The following is an 18,490-nucleotide window of genomic DNA, read 5'->3' as shown; positions in this document are numbered from 1 at the left end:
CGAGGGCAGGGCAGGGAAGAAGGTAGAGAGCAGAAGGGGAGGCCTGGAGCCAGAAAATCAGGAAGCGCAGGGCTAGGCCTGGGAAGGGCGGCGGGTCTCGCCCCTGGCACCCGCTTTCCTCTGAGCCCGGCGGCCCATCCAGCCCATCTGGCAGACCCCAGGTCCTTTGTGCCCGGCCCACCGGCCCCGCCCCAGCCCGGGAGAACCCCGCGGCCCTCGAGGCAGCCCCGCGGGCCGCAGGCCCCACGAGCCCCCCAACGTTGGGGCCCAGTAGGGAGGGTCGCAAGGCCCTGATGGCGAAGGTTTCCCGAACTCGGGTCCAGAGGCCGGGCTCACGGCAGCCGCGGTTCGCCCAGTTGCGAGCCCAGAGCTGGCAGGGCCGGGTCCCGAGCGCGGCCGCCACCGCGGGGACCTGGCGCATGCGGGGCAGCCCCGGGGCCGCGTCCTGAGCCGGGGTGCGGGCTGCGTGCGCCACTTCCGGCCGCAGGACCCCGCCCCGCCCGCCGCCTGGTTGCCATGGCGACGCCGCAGCGCCGAGGCCCGCGGAACCTGCTGAGCGACTCGGGCGCGGCGCGTGGAGGCTCGCGGGACGCTCGGGTAGGCGAGGTAGGCGGCCGGGCCGGGGCTGGGAGCGGGGGGCGGCCCAGGTGAGTCCCGACTGCGCAGGGAGGGACCGCGCCCGGCTCCTGAGCAGCAGCCGGCCTCGCACCTGCCCCCTGAGGCTGCGCGCCGGACTCCGGCGCCGACCCGCACCCCGGGACCTCTCAGAGCCGCTGCCTCTCCAGGTCCGGGCGGCCTCCGCCCTGGCCTGCCCCGGTGCCAGGTGTCTGCTGAAGTTAGAACCGAGACCCCGTTTGCCGGGGACCCGGAGTTTGGATCTTTGCTCCTGCGCCGCGTTCTAGAGCAAGGTAGGGTGTAAGTGGATCAACCAGCCTTTGGCATGGCTGCCTTCTTGAAACCTGAAACCGGAGCCACCGCCTCCTGCCCGGAGCAGGGCCTGGGCTGCAACGTGGAGCCGCAGGTCCCCGCCTGGGTCTCCTGACGTCCCCAGCTTCAGAGCTCGAGGGTAGCAGTTGCCCGAGTGGGAAAGCCCCACTCCTTCAGTGGCCTCGGTGGGCCTGTGATGGGTCTGACCGGTGCCAGCTGCGCCAAGGGTGGAGCTGCCGCCACCTTGACACCTGGGAGATGGCAGGGCCACCCTCCCTCACTCCCTGCCCCGTCCCCCACTGCATCACGGAGCGAGGATTGTCCGTGTGGATCTGGGGTCCCCTTCCCAGGCTTCTACCTTCTGGTCGCCCCCTCCTCTCATTCATTCCACCTTGGCAGCCTTTGTGGATTTTCTGAATCCGTAAATGAAGTTACATCTAGGGTGCCTAGATTTTGCCCCTTTGTTTTCATAGCTAAAGAAAAAAAGAAAAACTTTGCCACCTCCTCTAGATGCCTGGATTTCTCCTGTGAAATTGGATGGAGGCAGGAAAATACCACGTGGCTGCGGCCCCACCCCCTTGCAAGAGGCGCCTCCTAGAGCTGGAGGTGGAACCACACTGCTTGTCCCACTCCTTTTCTTTGTTTATTTTTATTTTTTATTTTTTTGAGATGGAGTCTTGCTCTGTCGCCAGGCTGGCACGATCGCAGCTCACTGCAACCTCTATCTTCCAGGTTCAAGCTATTATCATGCCTCAGCCGCCCGAATAGCTGGGATTACAGGCATGCACCACCATGCCTGGCTAATTTTTGTATTTTTAGTAGAGACGGGGTTTCACCATGTTGGCCTGGCTGGTCTTGAATTCCTGACCTCGAGTGATCTGCGTGCCTTGGCCTCCCAAAGTGCTAGGATTATAGACGTGAGCCACCACACCCAGCCTTGTCCTACCACTTTACTGTCCCCACCACCTTCCCTTGGTAGGCAGAGCTTGGGCTCATGTTAATACCAGGTGGTTCGGTGGCATTAGATGGCACTGGTGAACGGGAATGAGAAATTAACCCCCTCTAAAAGCACAGTTTCACTGGGAAAAAGTACTCCACTGTCTGAGCAATTCGTAAGTGAATTTTAGGAATATAAAACATCACAGATTAAAAGCAGACCATCCTGCATTCTTCCCAGCCCCAGGAGTTTCTGCTCAGTGTGGGGGGCTGATGGTGGACAGAAAGGGAGTGTGGATTTATTAGAGTCGGCTGCCATCTGGCTCTCTGTGGCCCCAAACCTCTTGTGTCTGCAGTGTGATTCTCCTGAGGTGCTCTTGGGACAGATTTTGTGTTTGTGAGATTGGTCTTTGATGAAGTGCTGACTGCATGGTAGACACTGTGCTGGATGCTAAAACGTTTATCTACTAACTCTTTCTGTGGTCAGTAAGGTAGATCCAGATATCTTCCCACTTTATAGATTAGGAAGCAGGCTTGGAGAAGGGACTTGGCTTGTCCAGGAGCTGACGGTTATAAATAGTGAGCCTGCTTTGAAATCACACCTCTCTAACCTGGGCTGCACTGGGCCTTTCATGAGCCATTGGCCTTCTGGTCTTCATAGGCGCCTTCCTCCATAAAAATATAATAAAAATTCAGGGCTGAGCACTGTGGCTTACGCCTGTAATCCCAGCACTTTGAGAGGCTGAGGCGGTTGGATCACGAAGTCAGGAGTTTGAGACCAGCCCTTCCAATATGGTGAAACCCTGTCTTTACTAAAAAATGCAAAACTTAGCTGGGCATGGTGGCACGAGCCTGTAGTCGCAGCTACTCAGGAGGCTGAGGCAGGAGAATTGCTTGAACCCAAGAGGTGGAGGTTGCAGTGAGCCGAGATCGTGCCACTGCACACCAGCCTGGGTGACAGAGTGAGACTCCATCTTAAAAAAAATAAAAATAAAATTTATGTTTTACAACTGCATTGGTATAAAGGCAAGTATAATCCAGACTGGGTTACAATAAAAAACAAAACATTTTAGGGCTGGCTTATGTCTGTCTGTAATCCCAGCACTTTTGGAGGTCAAGACCGGAGGACTGCTTGAGACCAGGAGTTTGAGACTAGCCTGCAAAACATAATGAGACCCTATCTCTCAGGGAAAAAAAAAAAAAAAAAAAAAGTATTAACTGGGCATTTTAGCATACCTGTAGTTCTAGCTGCTACTTGGGAGGCTGAGATGGAAGATTCCTGGAGCCCAGGAGTCCGAGGCTGCAGTGAGCTATGATCATGCCACTGTACTCCAGCTTGGGTGACAGAGTTAGACCTTATCTCAAAAATAAATAAATAAATAAAAAATAATAATTAAAATAAGTTTAAAAAAAAACACTTGGGAGGCTGAGGCAAGTGGCTCACCTGAGGTTAGGAGTTCAAGACCAGCCTGGCCAACATGGTGAAACCCCATCTCTACTAAAAATACAAAATTAGCCAGGTGTGGTGGTGCACATCTGTAATCCCAGCTTCTTGGGAGACTGAGGCAGGAGAATTGCTTGAACCTAGGAGGTGGAGGTTGCAGTGAGCCCAGATCACACCACTCCAGCCTGGGCAACAGAGTGAGACTCTGTCTCAAAAAAAAAAAAAAAAAAAAAAAATTGCAACATTTTCCTCAACCCTAAATGTTCATTTTTTCTTGTGATTTTCATGGAAATGGAAACTTTTTGTTTGTAAGCATTGGGAGTCCCCTGTCTGGTGGGAGAAAGGAGCTCAGTATTTGACTTCAAGCTCTGCTGCTTCCCGGGTACCTGGTTCCTTGGTGCTTGGTCCAAGCAGTCCGGATGCCCTCGGTCTCTGGGCTGCATGGGCCAGGACAGCCACCGTGGGAGCAAATGGAAATGCAGATCTCTCAGCTTGTTTGCCCCCTCCTGTAACACCTTCTCTCTTACCCTGCCCTCCGGTCCAGGCCTGTTGTCTCTGAGGGCACCTGTGCTTAGTGCCATGCTGGTACCGAGGAGGGAGGACACAGGAGGACTGGCATGGAAGGGGGAGCACCGCCCGGGAAACCCCTTCTTTCTAGGGCAACTGGGGTGCTAAGAAAGTACCTAATAGCTCACACCACACTTTGCTTTCTCCTTCATCACATGGTAGGATGTTCTGGGGCGATTGAGCTGTTTTCCCCTCTACCCATCAAGAAGTGATGTCATCCGTTCGTCAGTCGCAGTCTTTCCTAACTCAATTCAAACCCTGCTGTTGATAAGGAGGGCTGCGGCCAGCACAGGCCGCCCACTTCCCAGCCTCCCTGCTCCGCCTTCCACCCCCCAGGCTGTGCGCCATGTGCAGTGTCTGGTCCCCAATAATCATATTAGTCCTGGTTGCCTTTTAATAAAACGCAGTGGACGCAGGGAGGGAGAGTGATGCTCAGCTCCGTTAAGCCTTGCGGGTCCTGCTGTCCTTAACACGCTGATTGCATTAGGTGGACTCTGACTGCAGGCGGTGGGAATGGGTGGGGAGGAGGGTGCCTCTCACAGCTCTCAGTTCCAGAAACTGCCAGAGATGAGTCACCCTCATCCTGAGCTCTCACAGAGGAAGCCAAGTGACTGGGAGGGCTACGTGCGCTCCCTTTGGTCGCCAGGTTCTGGTCTGCCAGGCAGCGGAGCCCTTGGGGGTGGGGAGTGGCGGCTTCTAGGCCTTGAAGCTGCTGCCCACAGTTCTGCTCTGAGAACCCAGAGGGGCCAAGAACAGCCGGAGTCCCAGGGCCACCCAGTGAGGAGGGAAGGGTGAGAGAGGATTCTCGCTGTCAAGACTGGGAAAGGAGGGCCATGGTTCAAAGGCCCTTGCTTCCTTGGGAGTGAATCTCACCTGAGGTCCAGGTTTGCAAATGCAGCAGACACGTTTGTGGGTGGGTCCACTTCTGTCCAGAGACATTGGAATGTCTATCCCTGTAAATCCCACCCCTGGCATGGGACACGGCCCCTCCTCGCACACAAATGGGTTATCAATTACGTCGAATCAATGGCCTTGCGAGCGCCCTGTTTCGGAAGGGATCTTCCATGCACCTCCTGTAAAGCACAGAGCCACACTCAGAACCTGCAGACCTCGGTGGCCTGCAGGCCAGCCAGGGACTTTCCTGCCATCCTCACACTTAGAAGCCTCGCCTTCTAGTCAGGAACGGGCCACTGCCATTCCAGAGGCCACTGTTGATCTCTGGATGCCCCCCAGATGCGCGCATGCCCCGGGTCCCTGGGTCGCAGAAGCCAGGACAACCACCTTCAGAGCAAATGGAAATGCAGCTCCCTCGGCTTGTTGGCCCTCCTTGAAACCCTTCCCTCTTGCCTGTGGTCAGGACCCACTGTCTGCACGTACCAGTGCTTGGTGCGAACCGAGGTGGAACTGAGGCAGGGAGGACGCAGGGAGGACTGGCACAGGAGGGGAACACCACCTGGGAGCCCTGCGTCCAGGCAGCTTCCCCAGCGAGCGCCGACACAGACTCTGGCTGGCTTCAGTCTCTGGAAAGCCTGATGGCACCACCCTAGTTCCTGGGCCTTAGTAAGGCCAAAGCCACAGCAGCAGCAGGCAGCCACTGCTTGGCAGGAGAGCTGGAGACGCTGCCGCCCACAGACATAAAAGCAGGGGTGCCATCTTCCGTGTGTGCATTAGGATGGGTCTTGGAGGCCCGGATCAGCTCTTGACTCAAACTTGTACCACCCTTACCTGAAAATCTGCATCGCACAGAAGCTTATCTGCAAGTCCCTTGAGGGCAGGGACCAGGCCCCCTCTGCACCTGGCTGAGTCTGCACTCGTGCGGGTTGAGTTGAGCTCCTATTTGCTGATGGGAATTTGGGGGCATGTCTCTTGTCTTTGTTGAGCCCCCATTTTCTGGTGGGTCAAATTGGGTCAGTGCTCCTATTATCTGCACAGTGTCATTTAAGGGTGACATGTGAGAGGGCGTGAAGCACCCAGCACAGAGCAGGGGCTCACAGGCTGTTGGGTCCCCACCCTCCTGACACACCAAGCACGTGTCCACTGGGACACAGTGGGAGCAGACTGACTCAGGGCTGCGACTCCCCAGGAGGCCAGGCTGGGCATTTCAGCATAGGCAGTTGGCCCTCCGAGAAGAGATCCTGGCTCTGGTGTCTGCCTGTCCCCGGGGAGCCTGGTGGGAAGGAGGGAATGGGCAGTGGCTCCTTGTTCTGCTGGCCTCTTCTGCCCTTTGTACTCCATGAGGCATGGGGAGGTTGTTGGGTCGCCCAGCGGAGGGAGGGGTGATGTCCTCTCTGTTCTTCCTAATAGGAGCTAATCAGATTCTGCCTGCAGCCGGGCTCTCTGGGGATGAATCTAATAAAGGAGGCGGTGGCCTGGAGAGGACAGATGATAAGTGACTGGGGGGACAGCACTTCTTTCAGTACATTTTCCTGTTAGACTCGGGGAGTTGGAGACCTGAGAATTCCCAAGGAGGATCGAGAGCGTCCCTGCCTTCGAGGAGCGGACAGGGCACCTTGAGATTAACCTAGACAGAAGCAACAGGGTAAGGAGGCTCCGGGAGAGCCTGGGGACAGAGTGACCTGCCTACGAGGCGCCTGGGGAGTGGAGGGAGGGGTGTGGGGCCCACGGCACGGAGCCAGGCTGGGCCATGTCCTTGGCCATGAGCTCGGGCGTCTCCTCTAGTGGGCCTGGTGGGAACAGTGGGGGTTGCAGATAGAAACCGGCAGGATCGTGCCACGAAGTTGGCATTTCACTGGCACTCGGGGCCTCTTGCCGCAGCATGACCTCAGGAGCTGGCTTAGTCCCTGGAATGTCTGTCATGTTGAAGAGGGAGAAGCTGCAGGCCCTGACTTGGGTGTGGCATGAGGATGGTCGGAGGGAAGTGAGGGGAGGGCCCAGCATGCAGTGGCCTGGGCAGCCTTCTACGGAGGAGCTGAGGTGTCACCTGGGCCCGGAAGAAGGGCAGTCCCGCTAGAGTAGGGAAGGTGTGAGAGGACTTGGTGACGACGGGAGAGGAGGTGACTAGGGAAGGGCTGGGTTTGAAGCATCTGTGGGATGTCCAGAGATGAGTAGACACGAGTAGTGAACAGACAGAAATGGGGCTTGAATTTGGGGTTGCGGGGACAGAACTGATACCTATGTAGGTGACAGATAAGGAAAGGGGCAGGAATTTCAGAAATAGGATTTATTGTCGGCTGGGGCTTCTGGAATCCTGTATTCCTGTCCACCCTGGGGCTGTGTTTCTGGGAGATGATTTGACGGAATGTCTCAGGAATCTAAAACAGAACCTAGCCCTTGTCTCGGGATTCCCTGCAGAGGAGTTTGCAAAGATGACCACATCCTGTTGTTTATTCGGTGGAAAACTGACAGCTAGCTAAATGCTGAACAGTGGGGACTCGCTGGCTAAAAAATGGCCATGCAGTGTAAGAGCGTGAGAATGATGATGTGGCTGCATGCTCAGTGACACAAACCATGCGTGCTACGCCCTTGTGAAAAAGCAGGTTAGGAAACAGCACGATCCTGCTTCTATTAGAGGATGTATGTGTGTTTTTGGGAAGGTGTGTGAGGATATAGAGCAAATGCTGATGGCCTGCCAATTTACCTTTTTTGCTGATCTATATTCCACTGCGGTGTGTGTGGATTATTAACACACCTTCCCCCTTTCTTTTTAATTAAAAAAAACTTTTTTTTTTTTTTTTTTTTTTTTTTTTTTTTTTTTTTTGAGACAGAGTCTCACTCTGTCACCCAGGTTGGAATGCAGTGGCATGATCTTGGTTCACTGCAAACTCTGCCTCCCGGGTTCAAGTGATTCTCCCACCCCAGCGTCCCAAGTAGCTGGGATTACAGGTGTGCACCACCATGTCTTTGCTAATTTTTGTATTTTTAGTAGAGATGGGATTTCACCGTGTTGCAGCTGGTCTTGAACTCCTGGTCTCAGGTGATCCACTCGCCTTGGCCTCCCTAAGTGCTGGGATTACAGGTGTGAGCCACTGAGCCCGGCCGACACACATCCTGCTTTTAATGGTGGAGTTGCCAACAGTTGTCCAACGTGGCAGAGAGAACTGGGCAGCAGAGAAGCAGCCCGTCCTTGGGAGGGACTGAAAACCAGCTCCTGGGTGCTGCAGGGCAGTGTGTGGCGGGTGTGAAAGGGGTCAGTGCCCCTGTGCTGGCCATTGTCCTCTTAGTTCTGATACAGTTGCCGCCAGGAGAGGCTGGACCATGGCGAGGGGCCAGTGGGCAACCATCCGGGGTGTGGTGGGGGCAGCAGTGGTGCTCCAGTGTCTGCTTGTGGTGGCTGTGGTGGTGGCCATGGTGCAGCAGTCACAGTGGCAGTGGAGGGCCATGGCAGCACTTTTCCACGGCGCACGGGCTGCTGCCACTGGGTGAAGGGAGAGCAGGCGAGGGCACAATTGTTCTCCTGCCGCCTCTCCTCCCATCCCCAGCGGCTAGGCGCTCTCCTGTCTGGCATGAGGCTGTGCAGGCACTGGGCACTCCCGTGGGCTCCTAGTGTGGCCTTCTCATTCCTACGTCCCTAGGAGCTACCTGCTCTCTGTTCTCCCTGGAGGGCCACGTGGGGCTGAGCGCCTCCACAGCCGTGCTGAGCTCTACCCGGCCCCCTCGCAGGCCTCACTTCTGGGGACCTTTAGTTTTGGAACCTCACCTGAGGGCCGTTCTAGAGTGCGGGTCCACCCGGCTCAGGTGTGGAGGGGAAGTGCAGTGTTCCTGTGTGCTGACAGGTCCCTGTGTGCAGCTGGGTCCGGGCACTTCTATTCTGCAGGTGCTGCGAGGTGGGGGGGCGGGTGGGGTGTGGAAGCTGGGCTGGCTCTCCTGGGAATGGGGTGGGGGGGCCTCCTTGTTGCCAGTGTGGAGCTAAAAACCAGGCAGGGGAGAGAGACTTCCCATTTCTCCCTGAGATGTACTTCGTGATGTGTCTGGTGCACGTTGAACCGCAGGTCGCTCCCCCAGGCAATGCCGCCTCGGTAGACCAAGCCAAGCGCCAGTCATGGCCACCAAGGTCAGGCCCATCCCTTCAAGGAGTGTGCTCACCTGTGCAACTCACCTGCAAAGCCCACCTGAGGAAAGCCAGGGCCTCTTGAAACAGAAAAGAGAGGCAGGCACTGGGCCCTTGTGCCCAACAGAATTTGGGGTATCTTGCCTTGCATCCTCACCGCGTATGGAACTCCTGGTGTCACATCCCAGGTCTCGCCTGTTCCTGTGGGGAGGCTGCCCCCCATCATTCCTGAGACTTGGGACCTCTGCTCCAGGATGATGGGTGGGAGAATGAGGGCTGCTTCCCTTGGGAGCCTTGGTGGAGGGTATGGGGGCCGCAGCTTGGTGGAGGCGGGGGGCACATGCGCATCTGTGGGGGGGACATGCGCATCTCAGGGGGTGCTGTGTGCATTTGGGGGGACTATGTACAACCCCAGGGGCTGTTGTGCATATCTAGTGGGGGTGGCTGTGTGCATTTTGAGGGGGACTGTGCGCATCTTGGGGGACCCGTGCACATCTGGAGGGGCCATGCATATCTCGGATGTCTGTGCGTATCTGGGGGGATCGTGCATCTTGGGGGTGGCTGTGCGCCATCTGGGGCGGCCATGCACATCTTGGGGAGGCGTGTACATCTCAGGACATGCACATCTGGGAGGGTCCATGCTTATCTTGGGGGGCTGTGTGCATCTGGGGAAGCTCTGTGCATCTCAGGGGGCTCTGCGCTGCTCCTCTGAGCTCTGCTTTTTTCTTGCAGCCTTGGCCTCAGCATGGAGGGCAGGGCCACAGCGTCCACCCCTGCAGCGCTGCCTTACTACGTGGCCTTCTCCCAGCTGCTGGGCCTGACCTTGGTGGCCATGACTGGCGCTTGGCTTGGTCTGTACCGAGGTGGCATTGCCTGGGAGAGCCACCTGCAGTTCAACGTGCACCCGCTCTGCATGGCCATAGGCCTGATCTTCCTGCAGGGAGATGGTGAGTCCAACGGCCGCTCCTATCTGCCTGGGCTTGTGGGGGTTCTGTCACCCCTGCAGTCTCTTCCGGTTGGACAAATCTAAGATTCTAACGAAGACAGAGATGGAAGCTGGCTCAGAGCCTGGGGAGATGGAGGCTGGTGGGTGGCAGCTCCTGTCCAGCCTGGCCCGGCATTGGCACCTCCTATTTCCACACACAGCATCCAAGGTGGGGGCTTCGTGGAGCAGAGGGAAAGGGGTGGGGCCCCGAGCCAGGCTGTGCTGCAGGCCTGGTTTGAATTGAGGGAAAAAATAAGCATATGCGAGAGAGTGTGTGTGTGTGCACGCATGCGCGTGTGTCTTGGACTTGGCAGAGCTAAAGTGCCTCCCTCTGGGACAGGAGCCAGGTGGTGCGTGGCCTCCACCTGCCTCCAGGCCAGAGATCCAGGAAGCAGGATCTACATCCAGTTGATTCCACTCTTCCTAGAGGCAGTCCTGGTGACAGCCACCCTGAGCAGCAGAAAGCTCAGAGGCATTCCTCACGTGACCTGGCTTTGCCCACCTCTTCTGGATGTTGGAGGTCAGGCTGGGATCACAGGGTTCTACCTGGAAGGGGGACTGCTTGCTAAGCATAGGACCATCTGCCCAGGCTGCAGTGGGGCCGTGTGAGGAGCCACGTGGCTAATAGGTAAACTCAGTGGCTACTGGTTTCCTCAGTGTGACCAGCAGTGAACCCCAAACACAGCCTGGAATGTGCAGGACACCTGACAAGAAGGCAGGTGGGGCGGGGTGTCTGCTGAGCCGGGTAGCTCCTTCAGGTGGGGGCGAGGGCAAGGGCCCCCCGCCTTTGCTGCCTCTCCTGGTGACAGGACGTCGTGCAGCCTCCCACCCTGCCCTCTTTGAGTGTGCACAGTTTGGGGAGGTTTGAGGGCGGGCGAGGGGTGTTAGGCTGCACACAGCCCTAGGTGCTCTGGGAGAAGGCCAGGACATGCCCAGGGTCCCCGGGGAGGCTGGCTTTGTCCTCGGTTCCTGCAGCTGGGCTCCGGTGACAAGCCGCCAGCTCACATTGCCTCTACACCAAGGGGCCTCCTTGCTGCTGGGCAGGAGGCCTCACTGCAGGCGGGTGCACTCATGTTCCCACTCTCGCCTCCACAGCCCTGCTGGTTTACCGTGTCTTCAGGAATGAAGCCAAACGCACCACCAAGGTCCTGCACGGGCTGCTGCATGTCTTTGCGCTCATCATCGCCCTGGTTGGTGAGTTCTTGGGTGCAGCCTTCCTGCCCCTGCCTGCCTCTTCAGGCGTTGCCAATGCCCGCCTCATCTGCTCTGTTCCGTCCCCAGAGCTGTGATGGGCCCGCCCCACCCCAAACATTCCCTGCAGGCCTGCTGGGTGCTGGCAGCCATCGAGCTGGGACTAAAGCCCAGAAGTCCCCGCTAACCGGTTCCCTTGGGTCATCTCACCCCCTCCTTTTTCCACATCCAACCCTGTCCTCCTGTGGCCTCTGTCTCTGGCCCAGGCTTGGTGGCGGTGTTCGACTACCACAGGAAGAAGGGCTACGCTGACCTGTACAGCCTGCATAGCTGGTGCGGGATCCTCGTGTTTGTCCTGTACTTCGTGCAGGTGAGACCTTCCAGCACCCGGAGCCTGGGCCACCCCCCAGGGAGGTGGGAGGGGAGGGGAGCTGGGCTGAATGTGCTTGATGGAAGGGCCTGTTTCCTGGGGTGCGTGCAGAGGAGAGAGCTACCTTAGCACAGCCGGACGCTGCCTTCCCAGGCCTGGGTGGGTCCAAAGCTAGGATTGGAGGCCAAGAGTGCCCAGCTCCCAGGCGCGCTGCGGCTCACAAGGCCAGCTTTCCGAGTCTGCAAGTGTGCTAAGGCCTCAAGCGTTGCGGTCGGGCCCCTCCCACCAGCGTGCTGAGGAGGGAGGTAACCAGGTGGGGCTGAGGGGCTCGCAGTCGGCACCTGAGCACGTGGGCGCACGGGCCCACGGGCGCGTCGGCTTGGGCCTGGGCGGACCTCGGCTGCTCCGGTTGGCCGCCGCCGCGTCCCGGAACCGCCCTCCTTTCCTCCTAGTGGCTGGTGGGCTTCAGCTTCTTCCTCTTCCCTGGAGTCTCGTTTTCCCTGCGGAGCCGCTACCGCGCGTCACACATCTTCTTTGGCGCCACCATCTTCCTCCTCTCCGTGGGCACCGCGCTGCTGGGCCTGAAGGAGGCCCTGCTGTTCAAGCTCGGGTGAGTGTCCGGGGCGGGAGCGGGCAGGGCCGGAGCCAGCCCGGCTCAGAGCTCACCCTGCCCTCCGCTTCCCGGCCGTGGCTTCCTGCGCCGCCTCGCGTGGACTCAGACACTGGCGCCTGTAGTTACGCTTGCTAAGCTTTGGGGGCCTGGGGCCTGGCTTTGGTTGGCTTTATCCTTTCAGAGAAACTTCGGGGCAATGGGCGCCCTATTCATTCCCGTCGCGCAGCAGGATCTGCAGCACAACTGCTTAGAACTGGAAGAATGATCTAGATTTTTACATTCTCCATCTTTTTCTGTCTGAGCCATAGCTGGAGATTGCTGGTTGGGGGGGCGGTGGTCATTCCGTTGGGCAGGGTAGGGAGGTAGGGGCTGGTGCTGGCATCCATGTGCCATCTTTAAGGCCCAGGATGCGAAAGGGCATTTGGCCTGTAACCCCTCGGGCAGCTCCTCCCTTCCTCTCACCCCTGCAGGGCCAAGTACAGCTTGTTTGAGCCCGAGGGCGTCCTGGGCAACGTGCTGGGCCTGCTGCTGGCCTGCTTCGGGGGTGTGGTGCTCTACATCTTGACCCGGCCGGACTGGAAGCGGCCCCCCCAGGCGGAGGAGCAGGCCCTCTCCATGGACTTCAAGACGCTGACGGAGGGAGACAGCCCCGGCTCCCAGTGATGCGCCCAGCAGGCCCTCGGGGTCCGCGGGGTGTCTTCAGGGCTGCAGGCTCCGGCGGCGGGCGGGCGAGTGCGTGCAGCTGCGTCTGTTGGAGTGCTGCTTTCTGGGGCGGGGCTCCGCCGCCTCCGCTTCTCCCTTTCTCCGCTGCTATAGCTCCCGCGTCTCTATTGCCCCCTTCAGTGCAGAGGCTTTGGTGGTCAGTCCTGGTCGCAGAGCACAGATCTTTAGAGGAGCCAGCGAGAGGGCCCCACCCTCCCGGCAGCAGATGCCTGGGGCAAGGCCAGGGGAAGCTGGGGGGCCTCAGGGACGGGCCTGGAAAGGCCAGGACAGCTTCTGAATGCAAACCAGGAGCCCCTCCAGCCCGAGTAACACGTGGCACAGATGGGCCCAGTCTTTGGCAGAGGAGCAAGTGAGATGATGTGTCAAGTATGTTGGTGTTGAGAGCAAGGTTCCCAGGAGAGGGGCGGGCCGGGCCCCGGGAGGCTGAGATGAGGCCCTGGTCCAGCTGCAGTCCTGACCCTCCTATTCTTTAACCCTTTATCCAGGACAGCTTTGCTGGGAGAGGGGGTGGAAGCCCATGACTTCAGACAAACGTCCCCTTCGCAGATGTGGGCAGCCGCCTCTCAGGCTGATCCAGACATGGGGGGCAAAGATGGGAGGCACCCTACGGCCCCTTTCTGCCGGGGCTTCCTCCCTGCAGCACCCCTCCCCCGACCTCACAGCTCAGCCGTGGTTTCTTCTCCCAGGCTCACTCAGGCTCTGCTCAGGCTGGGAGGCGGAGGGCACGAACTTTAGCATTTTTTTAAATGAAAAACTACTGCTGCTGGCTGTGGCTGGAGCCCCTGGGCTGCTGGAGCTGCTGCCTGTGTTCTGAAGGACGAGCCTTCTCTGACCTGGTGCCCGTCTTTCCGGGAAGTCAGGACGCAGTCAGAACTAGACTGGTTTGCAGACCCTCCAGCCCCTTTATGTTCTGTGTGAGTGTCCTGCTGTTAGCTGAGTCACCCTTTGGCTTCGGTCTGGAGATAGCGTGATTAGAACATTGATTGTGTTCGTCTTGGATCTGGTGACTTCTCTCCTTGTTTTCCTTGTTTTTTTGGGGGGTTTGAGGAGCATGGCTTAGCTTGAGACAGACACAGTGAAGAAGCTGATGACAGTTCCAGACCTGATGGCGACTCTTGTCGTGGCTGCCCCTTTCCTCCCCGAAGCCGCCTTGGAGAATCGGGTCGGCCTCCTCTAATGCTCAGATCTCCCGGAGTTGGCTTTTGCTGCCGGTCCTGCCTCAGGTGATGTCATTTCTGGGCGCAGGTGGTTATAGTTCAGGCCCCTCCCCGGCAGGGGCCGCCCAGGCTCCTTGGAGCCCTTTCCCTCCCCCTCTCAGCCTGTCTGGATGACCGTGTTCCTGTTTACACTGTACACTCTTCAAGGATAGTGGCACTGTGAGTTCTTTAATCAGACACCCACTTGTATAGTGAAATGTCTACATGTGGGAAAACTCCGCCTTAGACAGACTACCAAAGTACAAGCCTGTCTCCCTAACCCGAATGCTACAGAGAGAAATGGAACTTTAGATTTGCAACAAAAGTCTGTAAACTGCCCTGTTTGCCAAAGTGAACACTGGGTGACTAAGGATGACTGAGGAGCCAAAGATGGCCCCCAGAAGCAGCTCTGTGGTGGGTTATTTTGCCTGTGGCCAATCTTCTGTGAAATACAATGTGCTGTTGGTGTAACAGATGACGCAATAAATGTCTACAGCAGACCTCTCGCCTGTTACCTTCTTTTACTGTGCGATAAAAGGAGCCAGAGCTTTTAGCAGCCAGAAACATGATGTTAGCTCTAGGCCTGAGAGAAATTGGATATCTGCAGGCTGGGCACAGAAGGTAGTGATTCATGATATTGATCACGGCCTAGGGAAGGCGCCCCCAAACTTCTTACGCAGGGGGCCGGTTCACTGTCCCTCAGACCGTTGGAGGGCCGCCACATACTGTGCTCCTCTCACTGACCACCAGTGAAAGAGGTGCCCCTTCCTGAAGTGCGGCGGGGGGCCGGATACATGGCCTCAGGGGGCCGCATGTGGCCCGCGGGCCGTAGTTTGGGGACGCCTGGCCTAGGGTCTGAAAAGGCCCTGGTTGTCCAGTCTCGGCCCAGCCCAGGCAATGTTTCCACGTGGTGAGATAAACCCTTTGCTCTCAGCCTGAGAGGGTGGCCTGGAGGGCGAGGCTGTACGTGCCTGATAGGAGCCTTGGGGAGGAGTGTCTCCCAGTGTTTCACAGGCCACTTTCCCTTTGAAATTGGCCTTTTAATCCTTGAGGGGAGGAGCAAAGGCTTTGGAACAAGCCAAGATTCCACTTTTGATCCAAGTACATGGCTCAGGCAGAGGGTGTGTTTTGGCAAATCTGGGTGGAATCGCGCTGTGGGCTCTGCACCTTGTCACTTAACGCAGCGGTCCCCAACCTTTCTGGCAGCAGGGACGGGTTTTGTGGAAGACAATTTTTCCATAGACCAAGGCTGGAGGCAGGGAATAGTTTTGGGAGGATTCAAGAACATTACATTTATTGTGCATTTTCGGCCGGGCGCGGTGGCTCAAGCCTGTAATCCATCCAAGCACTTTGGGTGGCCGAGGCGGGCGGATCACAAGGTCAGGAGATCGAGACCATCCTCGCCAACATGGTGAAACCCCGTCTCTACTAAAAATACAAAAATTAGCTGGGCATGGTGGCACGCGCCTGTAATCCCAGCTACTCAGGAGGCTGAGGCAGGAGAATTGCTTGAACCCAGGAGGCGGAGGTTGCAGTGAGCCGAGATTGCGCCACTGCACTCCAGTCTGGTGCCTGGCAATGGAGTGAGACTGTCTCTCAAAAAAAAAGATTTATTGTGCATTTAATATTATTATTACATTGTAATATATAATGAAATAATTCTACAACTCCCTGTAATGTGGAATCAGTGGGAGCCCTGAGCTTGTTTTCCTGCAACTAGACAGTCCCTTCTGTGGGTGCTGGGAGACAGTGACAGACCATCAGGCATTGGATTCTCTTAAGGAGGGGGCAACCTAGATCCCTCACATGCACAGCTTACAGTAGGGTTCCCGGGATCTGACAGGAGGCGGAGCTCAGGCGGTCATGCTCATTGGCCGCTGCTCGCCTCCTGTGCCCAGGTTCCTAACAGGCCATGGACCCATACTGGCCTGGGGCCCTGGGCTTGGGGACCCCTGACTGAAAGCAACTGAAAAACTCACCAGAGTTCATCATTTAAAGGGACCCAACAGCAGATCCTCTAATAAGGTAACAGCAGTCTCTGCTTCCCAGCATTCGTCTCCACTTTATCTTCTGTATTGTGGCTGGTCTCTCGTGTGTAGGAGCCAGAGTGGAGAGGTCCTTCCTTAGGGCCGGTAGAGTCCCTCTTGAATCAAAGCTTCCATGGGGACCTTTATTTACTGAAAAGCATTCAAAGCACATGGCTTGATACTCGTCACAGCTGCTTCCTCAGTCAAGAGCATCTCATTTCTGTTTTTTGGTGCCAGCCTCTGCATCTGTTTTCTTGCCTGTTTATTTATTTACATATATTGCAGCTTCCCGAGTAGTTGGGATTACAGGTGCCTGCCACTGTGCCCAGCTAATTTTTTTTTTTTTTTTAGAAATGGGTTTTCACCATCTTTGCAAGGCTGGTCTTGAACTCCTAACCTCATGATCCACCTGCCTCTACCTCCCAACGTGGTGGGATTACAGGCGTGAGTCACCATGCCTGGCCCCTCCCCTTTTTCTTTTAAATTAGGTTCTGGGGTACATGTGCAGATCGTGCAGGTTACATAGGTATACACGTGCCATGGTGGTGTGCCGCATCCACTACTCCATCATCTACAAGCCCCCTGCTGTTCCTCTCCCAGCCACCACCATCCTCTGACAGGCCCCAGTGTGTGATGTTCCCCTCCCTGTGTCCATGTGTTCTCATTGTTCAACACCCACTTATGAGTGAGAACATGGTGGTGGTTGGTTTTCTGTTCTTGTGTCAGTTTGCTGAGAATGATGGTTTCCAGTTTCGTCCATGTCCCTGCAAAGGACATGGATTCATCCTTTTTATGGCTGCATAGTATTCCATGGTGTATATGTGCCACATTTTCTTTATCCAGTCTATCATTGGTGGGCATTTGGGTTGGTTCCCAGTCTTTGCTATTGTGAACACTGCTGCAATAAACATATGCGTACATGTGTCTTTATAATAGAATGACATACTCATTTGGGTATATACCCTGTAATGGGATGGTATTTCTGTTTCTAGATCCTTCAGCAGTCACCACACTGTCTTCCACAATGGTTGAACTAATTTACACTCCCACCAACAGAGTAAAATCGTTCCTATTTCTCCACATCTGTTGTCTCCTGAGTTTTTAATGATGGCCATTCTAACTGATGGGAGGTGGTATCTCCATGTGGTTTTGATTCATATTTCTCTAATGACCAGGGATGATGAGCTTTTTTTCATGTTTGTTGGCTGTATAAATGTCTTCTTTTGAAAAGTGTTCATCTTTTGCCCACTTTTTGATGGGGTGGTTGTTTTCTTATAAATTTGATTACGTTCTCTGTACATTCTGGATAGTAGCCCTTTGTCAGATGGGTAGATTGCAAAGTTTTTTCCCATTCTGTTGGTTGCTGGTTCACTCTATTGACAGTTTCTTTTGCTGTGTAGAAGCTCTTTAATTAGATCCCATTTGTCTATTTTGGCTTTTGTTCCTATTGCTTTTGGTGTTTTAGTCATGAAGTCCTTGCCCAAGCCTATGTCCTGAATGGTACTGCCTAGGTTTTGGTTTTTGTGGTGTTAGACCTCATGTTTAAATCTTTAATTCATCTAATTTTTGTATAAGGTGTAAGGAAGGGGTCCAGTTTCGGCTTTCTGAAAGGGTCTCTGAATACTGAAATGACCTCGGGCACCCGGGGATAATGCCTCTCTCTCCAGAGAGCCACTTCACCTCTTCCTCCACTAATCTCCAGTTGGATAGCAGCAGGGATGTCACCTTCTTATTGGGTTTGGGACTCTGTGAAGTCCCAAAGTGACTCCTCTTGACTGAACATAGAGTTATTTCTCCAAACGAGCACATAGCATTTCCCAAGCCATCCTCCTGGACCCAGCGTCTGGGCTCTGCTGGGCGTCATTCGGGTTTGCTCTTTTTAGACCATCCCTTCTGAGAGGAAGCAGCATGGTGGAGCGGAGAGCTCTCAGTGCGGCTCTGAGTCAGTCCTACCTTTGCCTGACCCTGAGCAACTTCAGCTGTCAGGATCCGTTTCCGCATTTGTGTTTTGGAGACAGCAATGTCGCCTGTTGAGGTGTGAGAAATACATTAGCGAATATATGTGAAGCCCTTATCATGGTGTCTGGGACATAATGGACCTCCCAAGAGAACGGCATGTTAGAATGGACTCTGAGCACCTTCTCTTCTATGAGGACTCTCTCTTTTTATCACAAGGCCTTCCAGACGTGATACCCTTGTTATCAATGCCCTATCTTATTCCTGAGAATGGCATAACTCAGCTGCCAAGGCTCTCCAAGCTCCTCTTCCAGTTTCTGTTTTTAAGGCTGAAAGAGGATGACTCCATTCCCCGCTGGTTCACCTACCCATTCCCCACGTGACCGTACCACGCACGTGTGTACTGCACCTGCCTGCAGTTACCAAAAGGTACCCGTGAGGGATGAATGTCTCATCTGGTGCTTCTGAGGATCGACACAGGCTTCTGCTGAGTTTGCTGTTTGTTTCTACTCTGAGTAGCTTTTTATTCAGGTCGAGGGTAAATTCT

At 55.9% G+C, this 18,490-nt stretch overlaps 1 protein-coding gene across 4 annotated transcripts; it reads left to right on the top strand.

The window, feature by feature from the left end:
• Positions 1-515: 515 nt before the first annotated feature.
• On the top strand, positions 516-14,460 carry CYB561 (cytochrome b561). 4 transcript variants are annotated; one of them, XM_039476454.2, is made up of 6 exons: positions 516-606; positions 9,615-9,829; positions 10,963-11,061; positions 11,325-11,428; positions 11,881-12,038; positions 12,512-14,460. In XM_039476454.2, exons 2-6 carry the CDS (start codon positions 9,628-9,630, stop codon positions 12,702-12,704), a joined length of 756 nt encoding a protein of 251 aa, XP_039332388.1. In that variant the 5' UTR covers positions 516-606; positions 9,615-9,627; the 3' UTR covers positions 12,705-14,460. The 4 variants fall into 4 exon arrangements, with proteins under 4 accessions (XP_039332388.1, XP_039332389.1, XP_003942479.1 ...); XM_039476455.2 differs by having other exon boundaries at positions 533-597; XM_003942430.3 differs by lacking the exon at positions 516-606 and adding an exon at positions 614-908.
• The last annotated feature ends 4,030 nt before the right edge of the window (positions 14,461-18,490 follow it).

This window comes from Saimiri boliviensis, chromosome 17 (assembly GCF_048565385.1).
Source record: "Saimiri boliviensis isolate mSaiBol1 chromosome 17, mSaiBol1.pri, whole genome shotgun sequence".
Taxonomy (NCBI): Eukaryota; Metazoa; Chordata; class Mammalia; order Primates; family Cebidae; genus Saimiri; species Saimiri boliviensis.
Note: the sequence above shows the minus strand (reverse complement) of the source record. Positions and strands in the feature narration are given on the sequence as shown.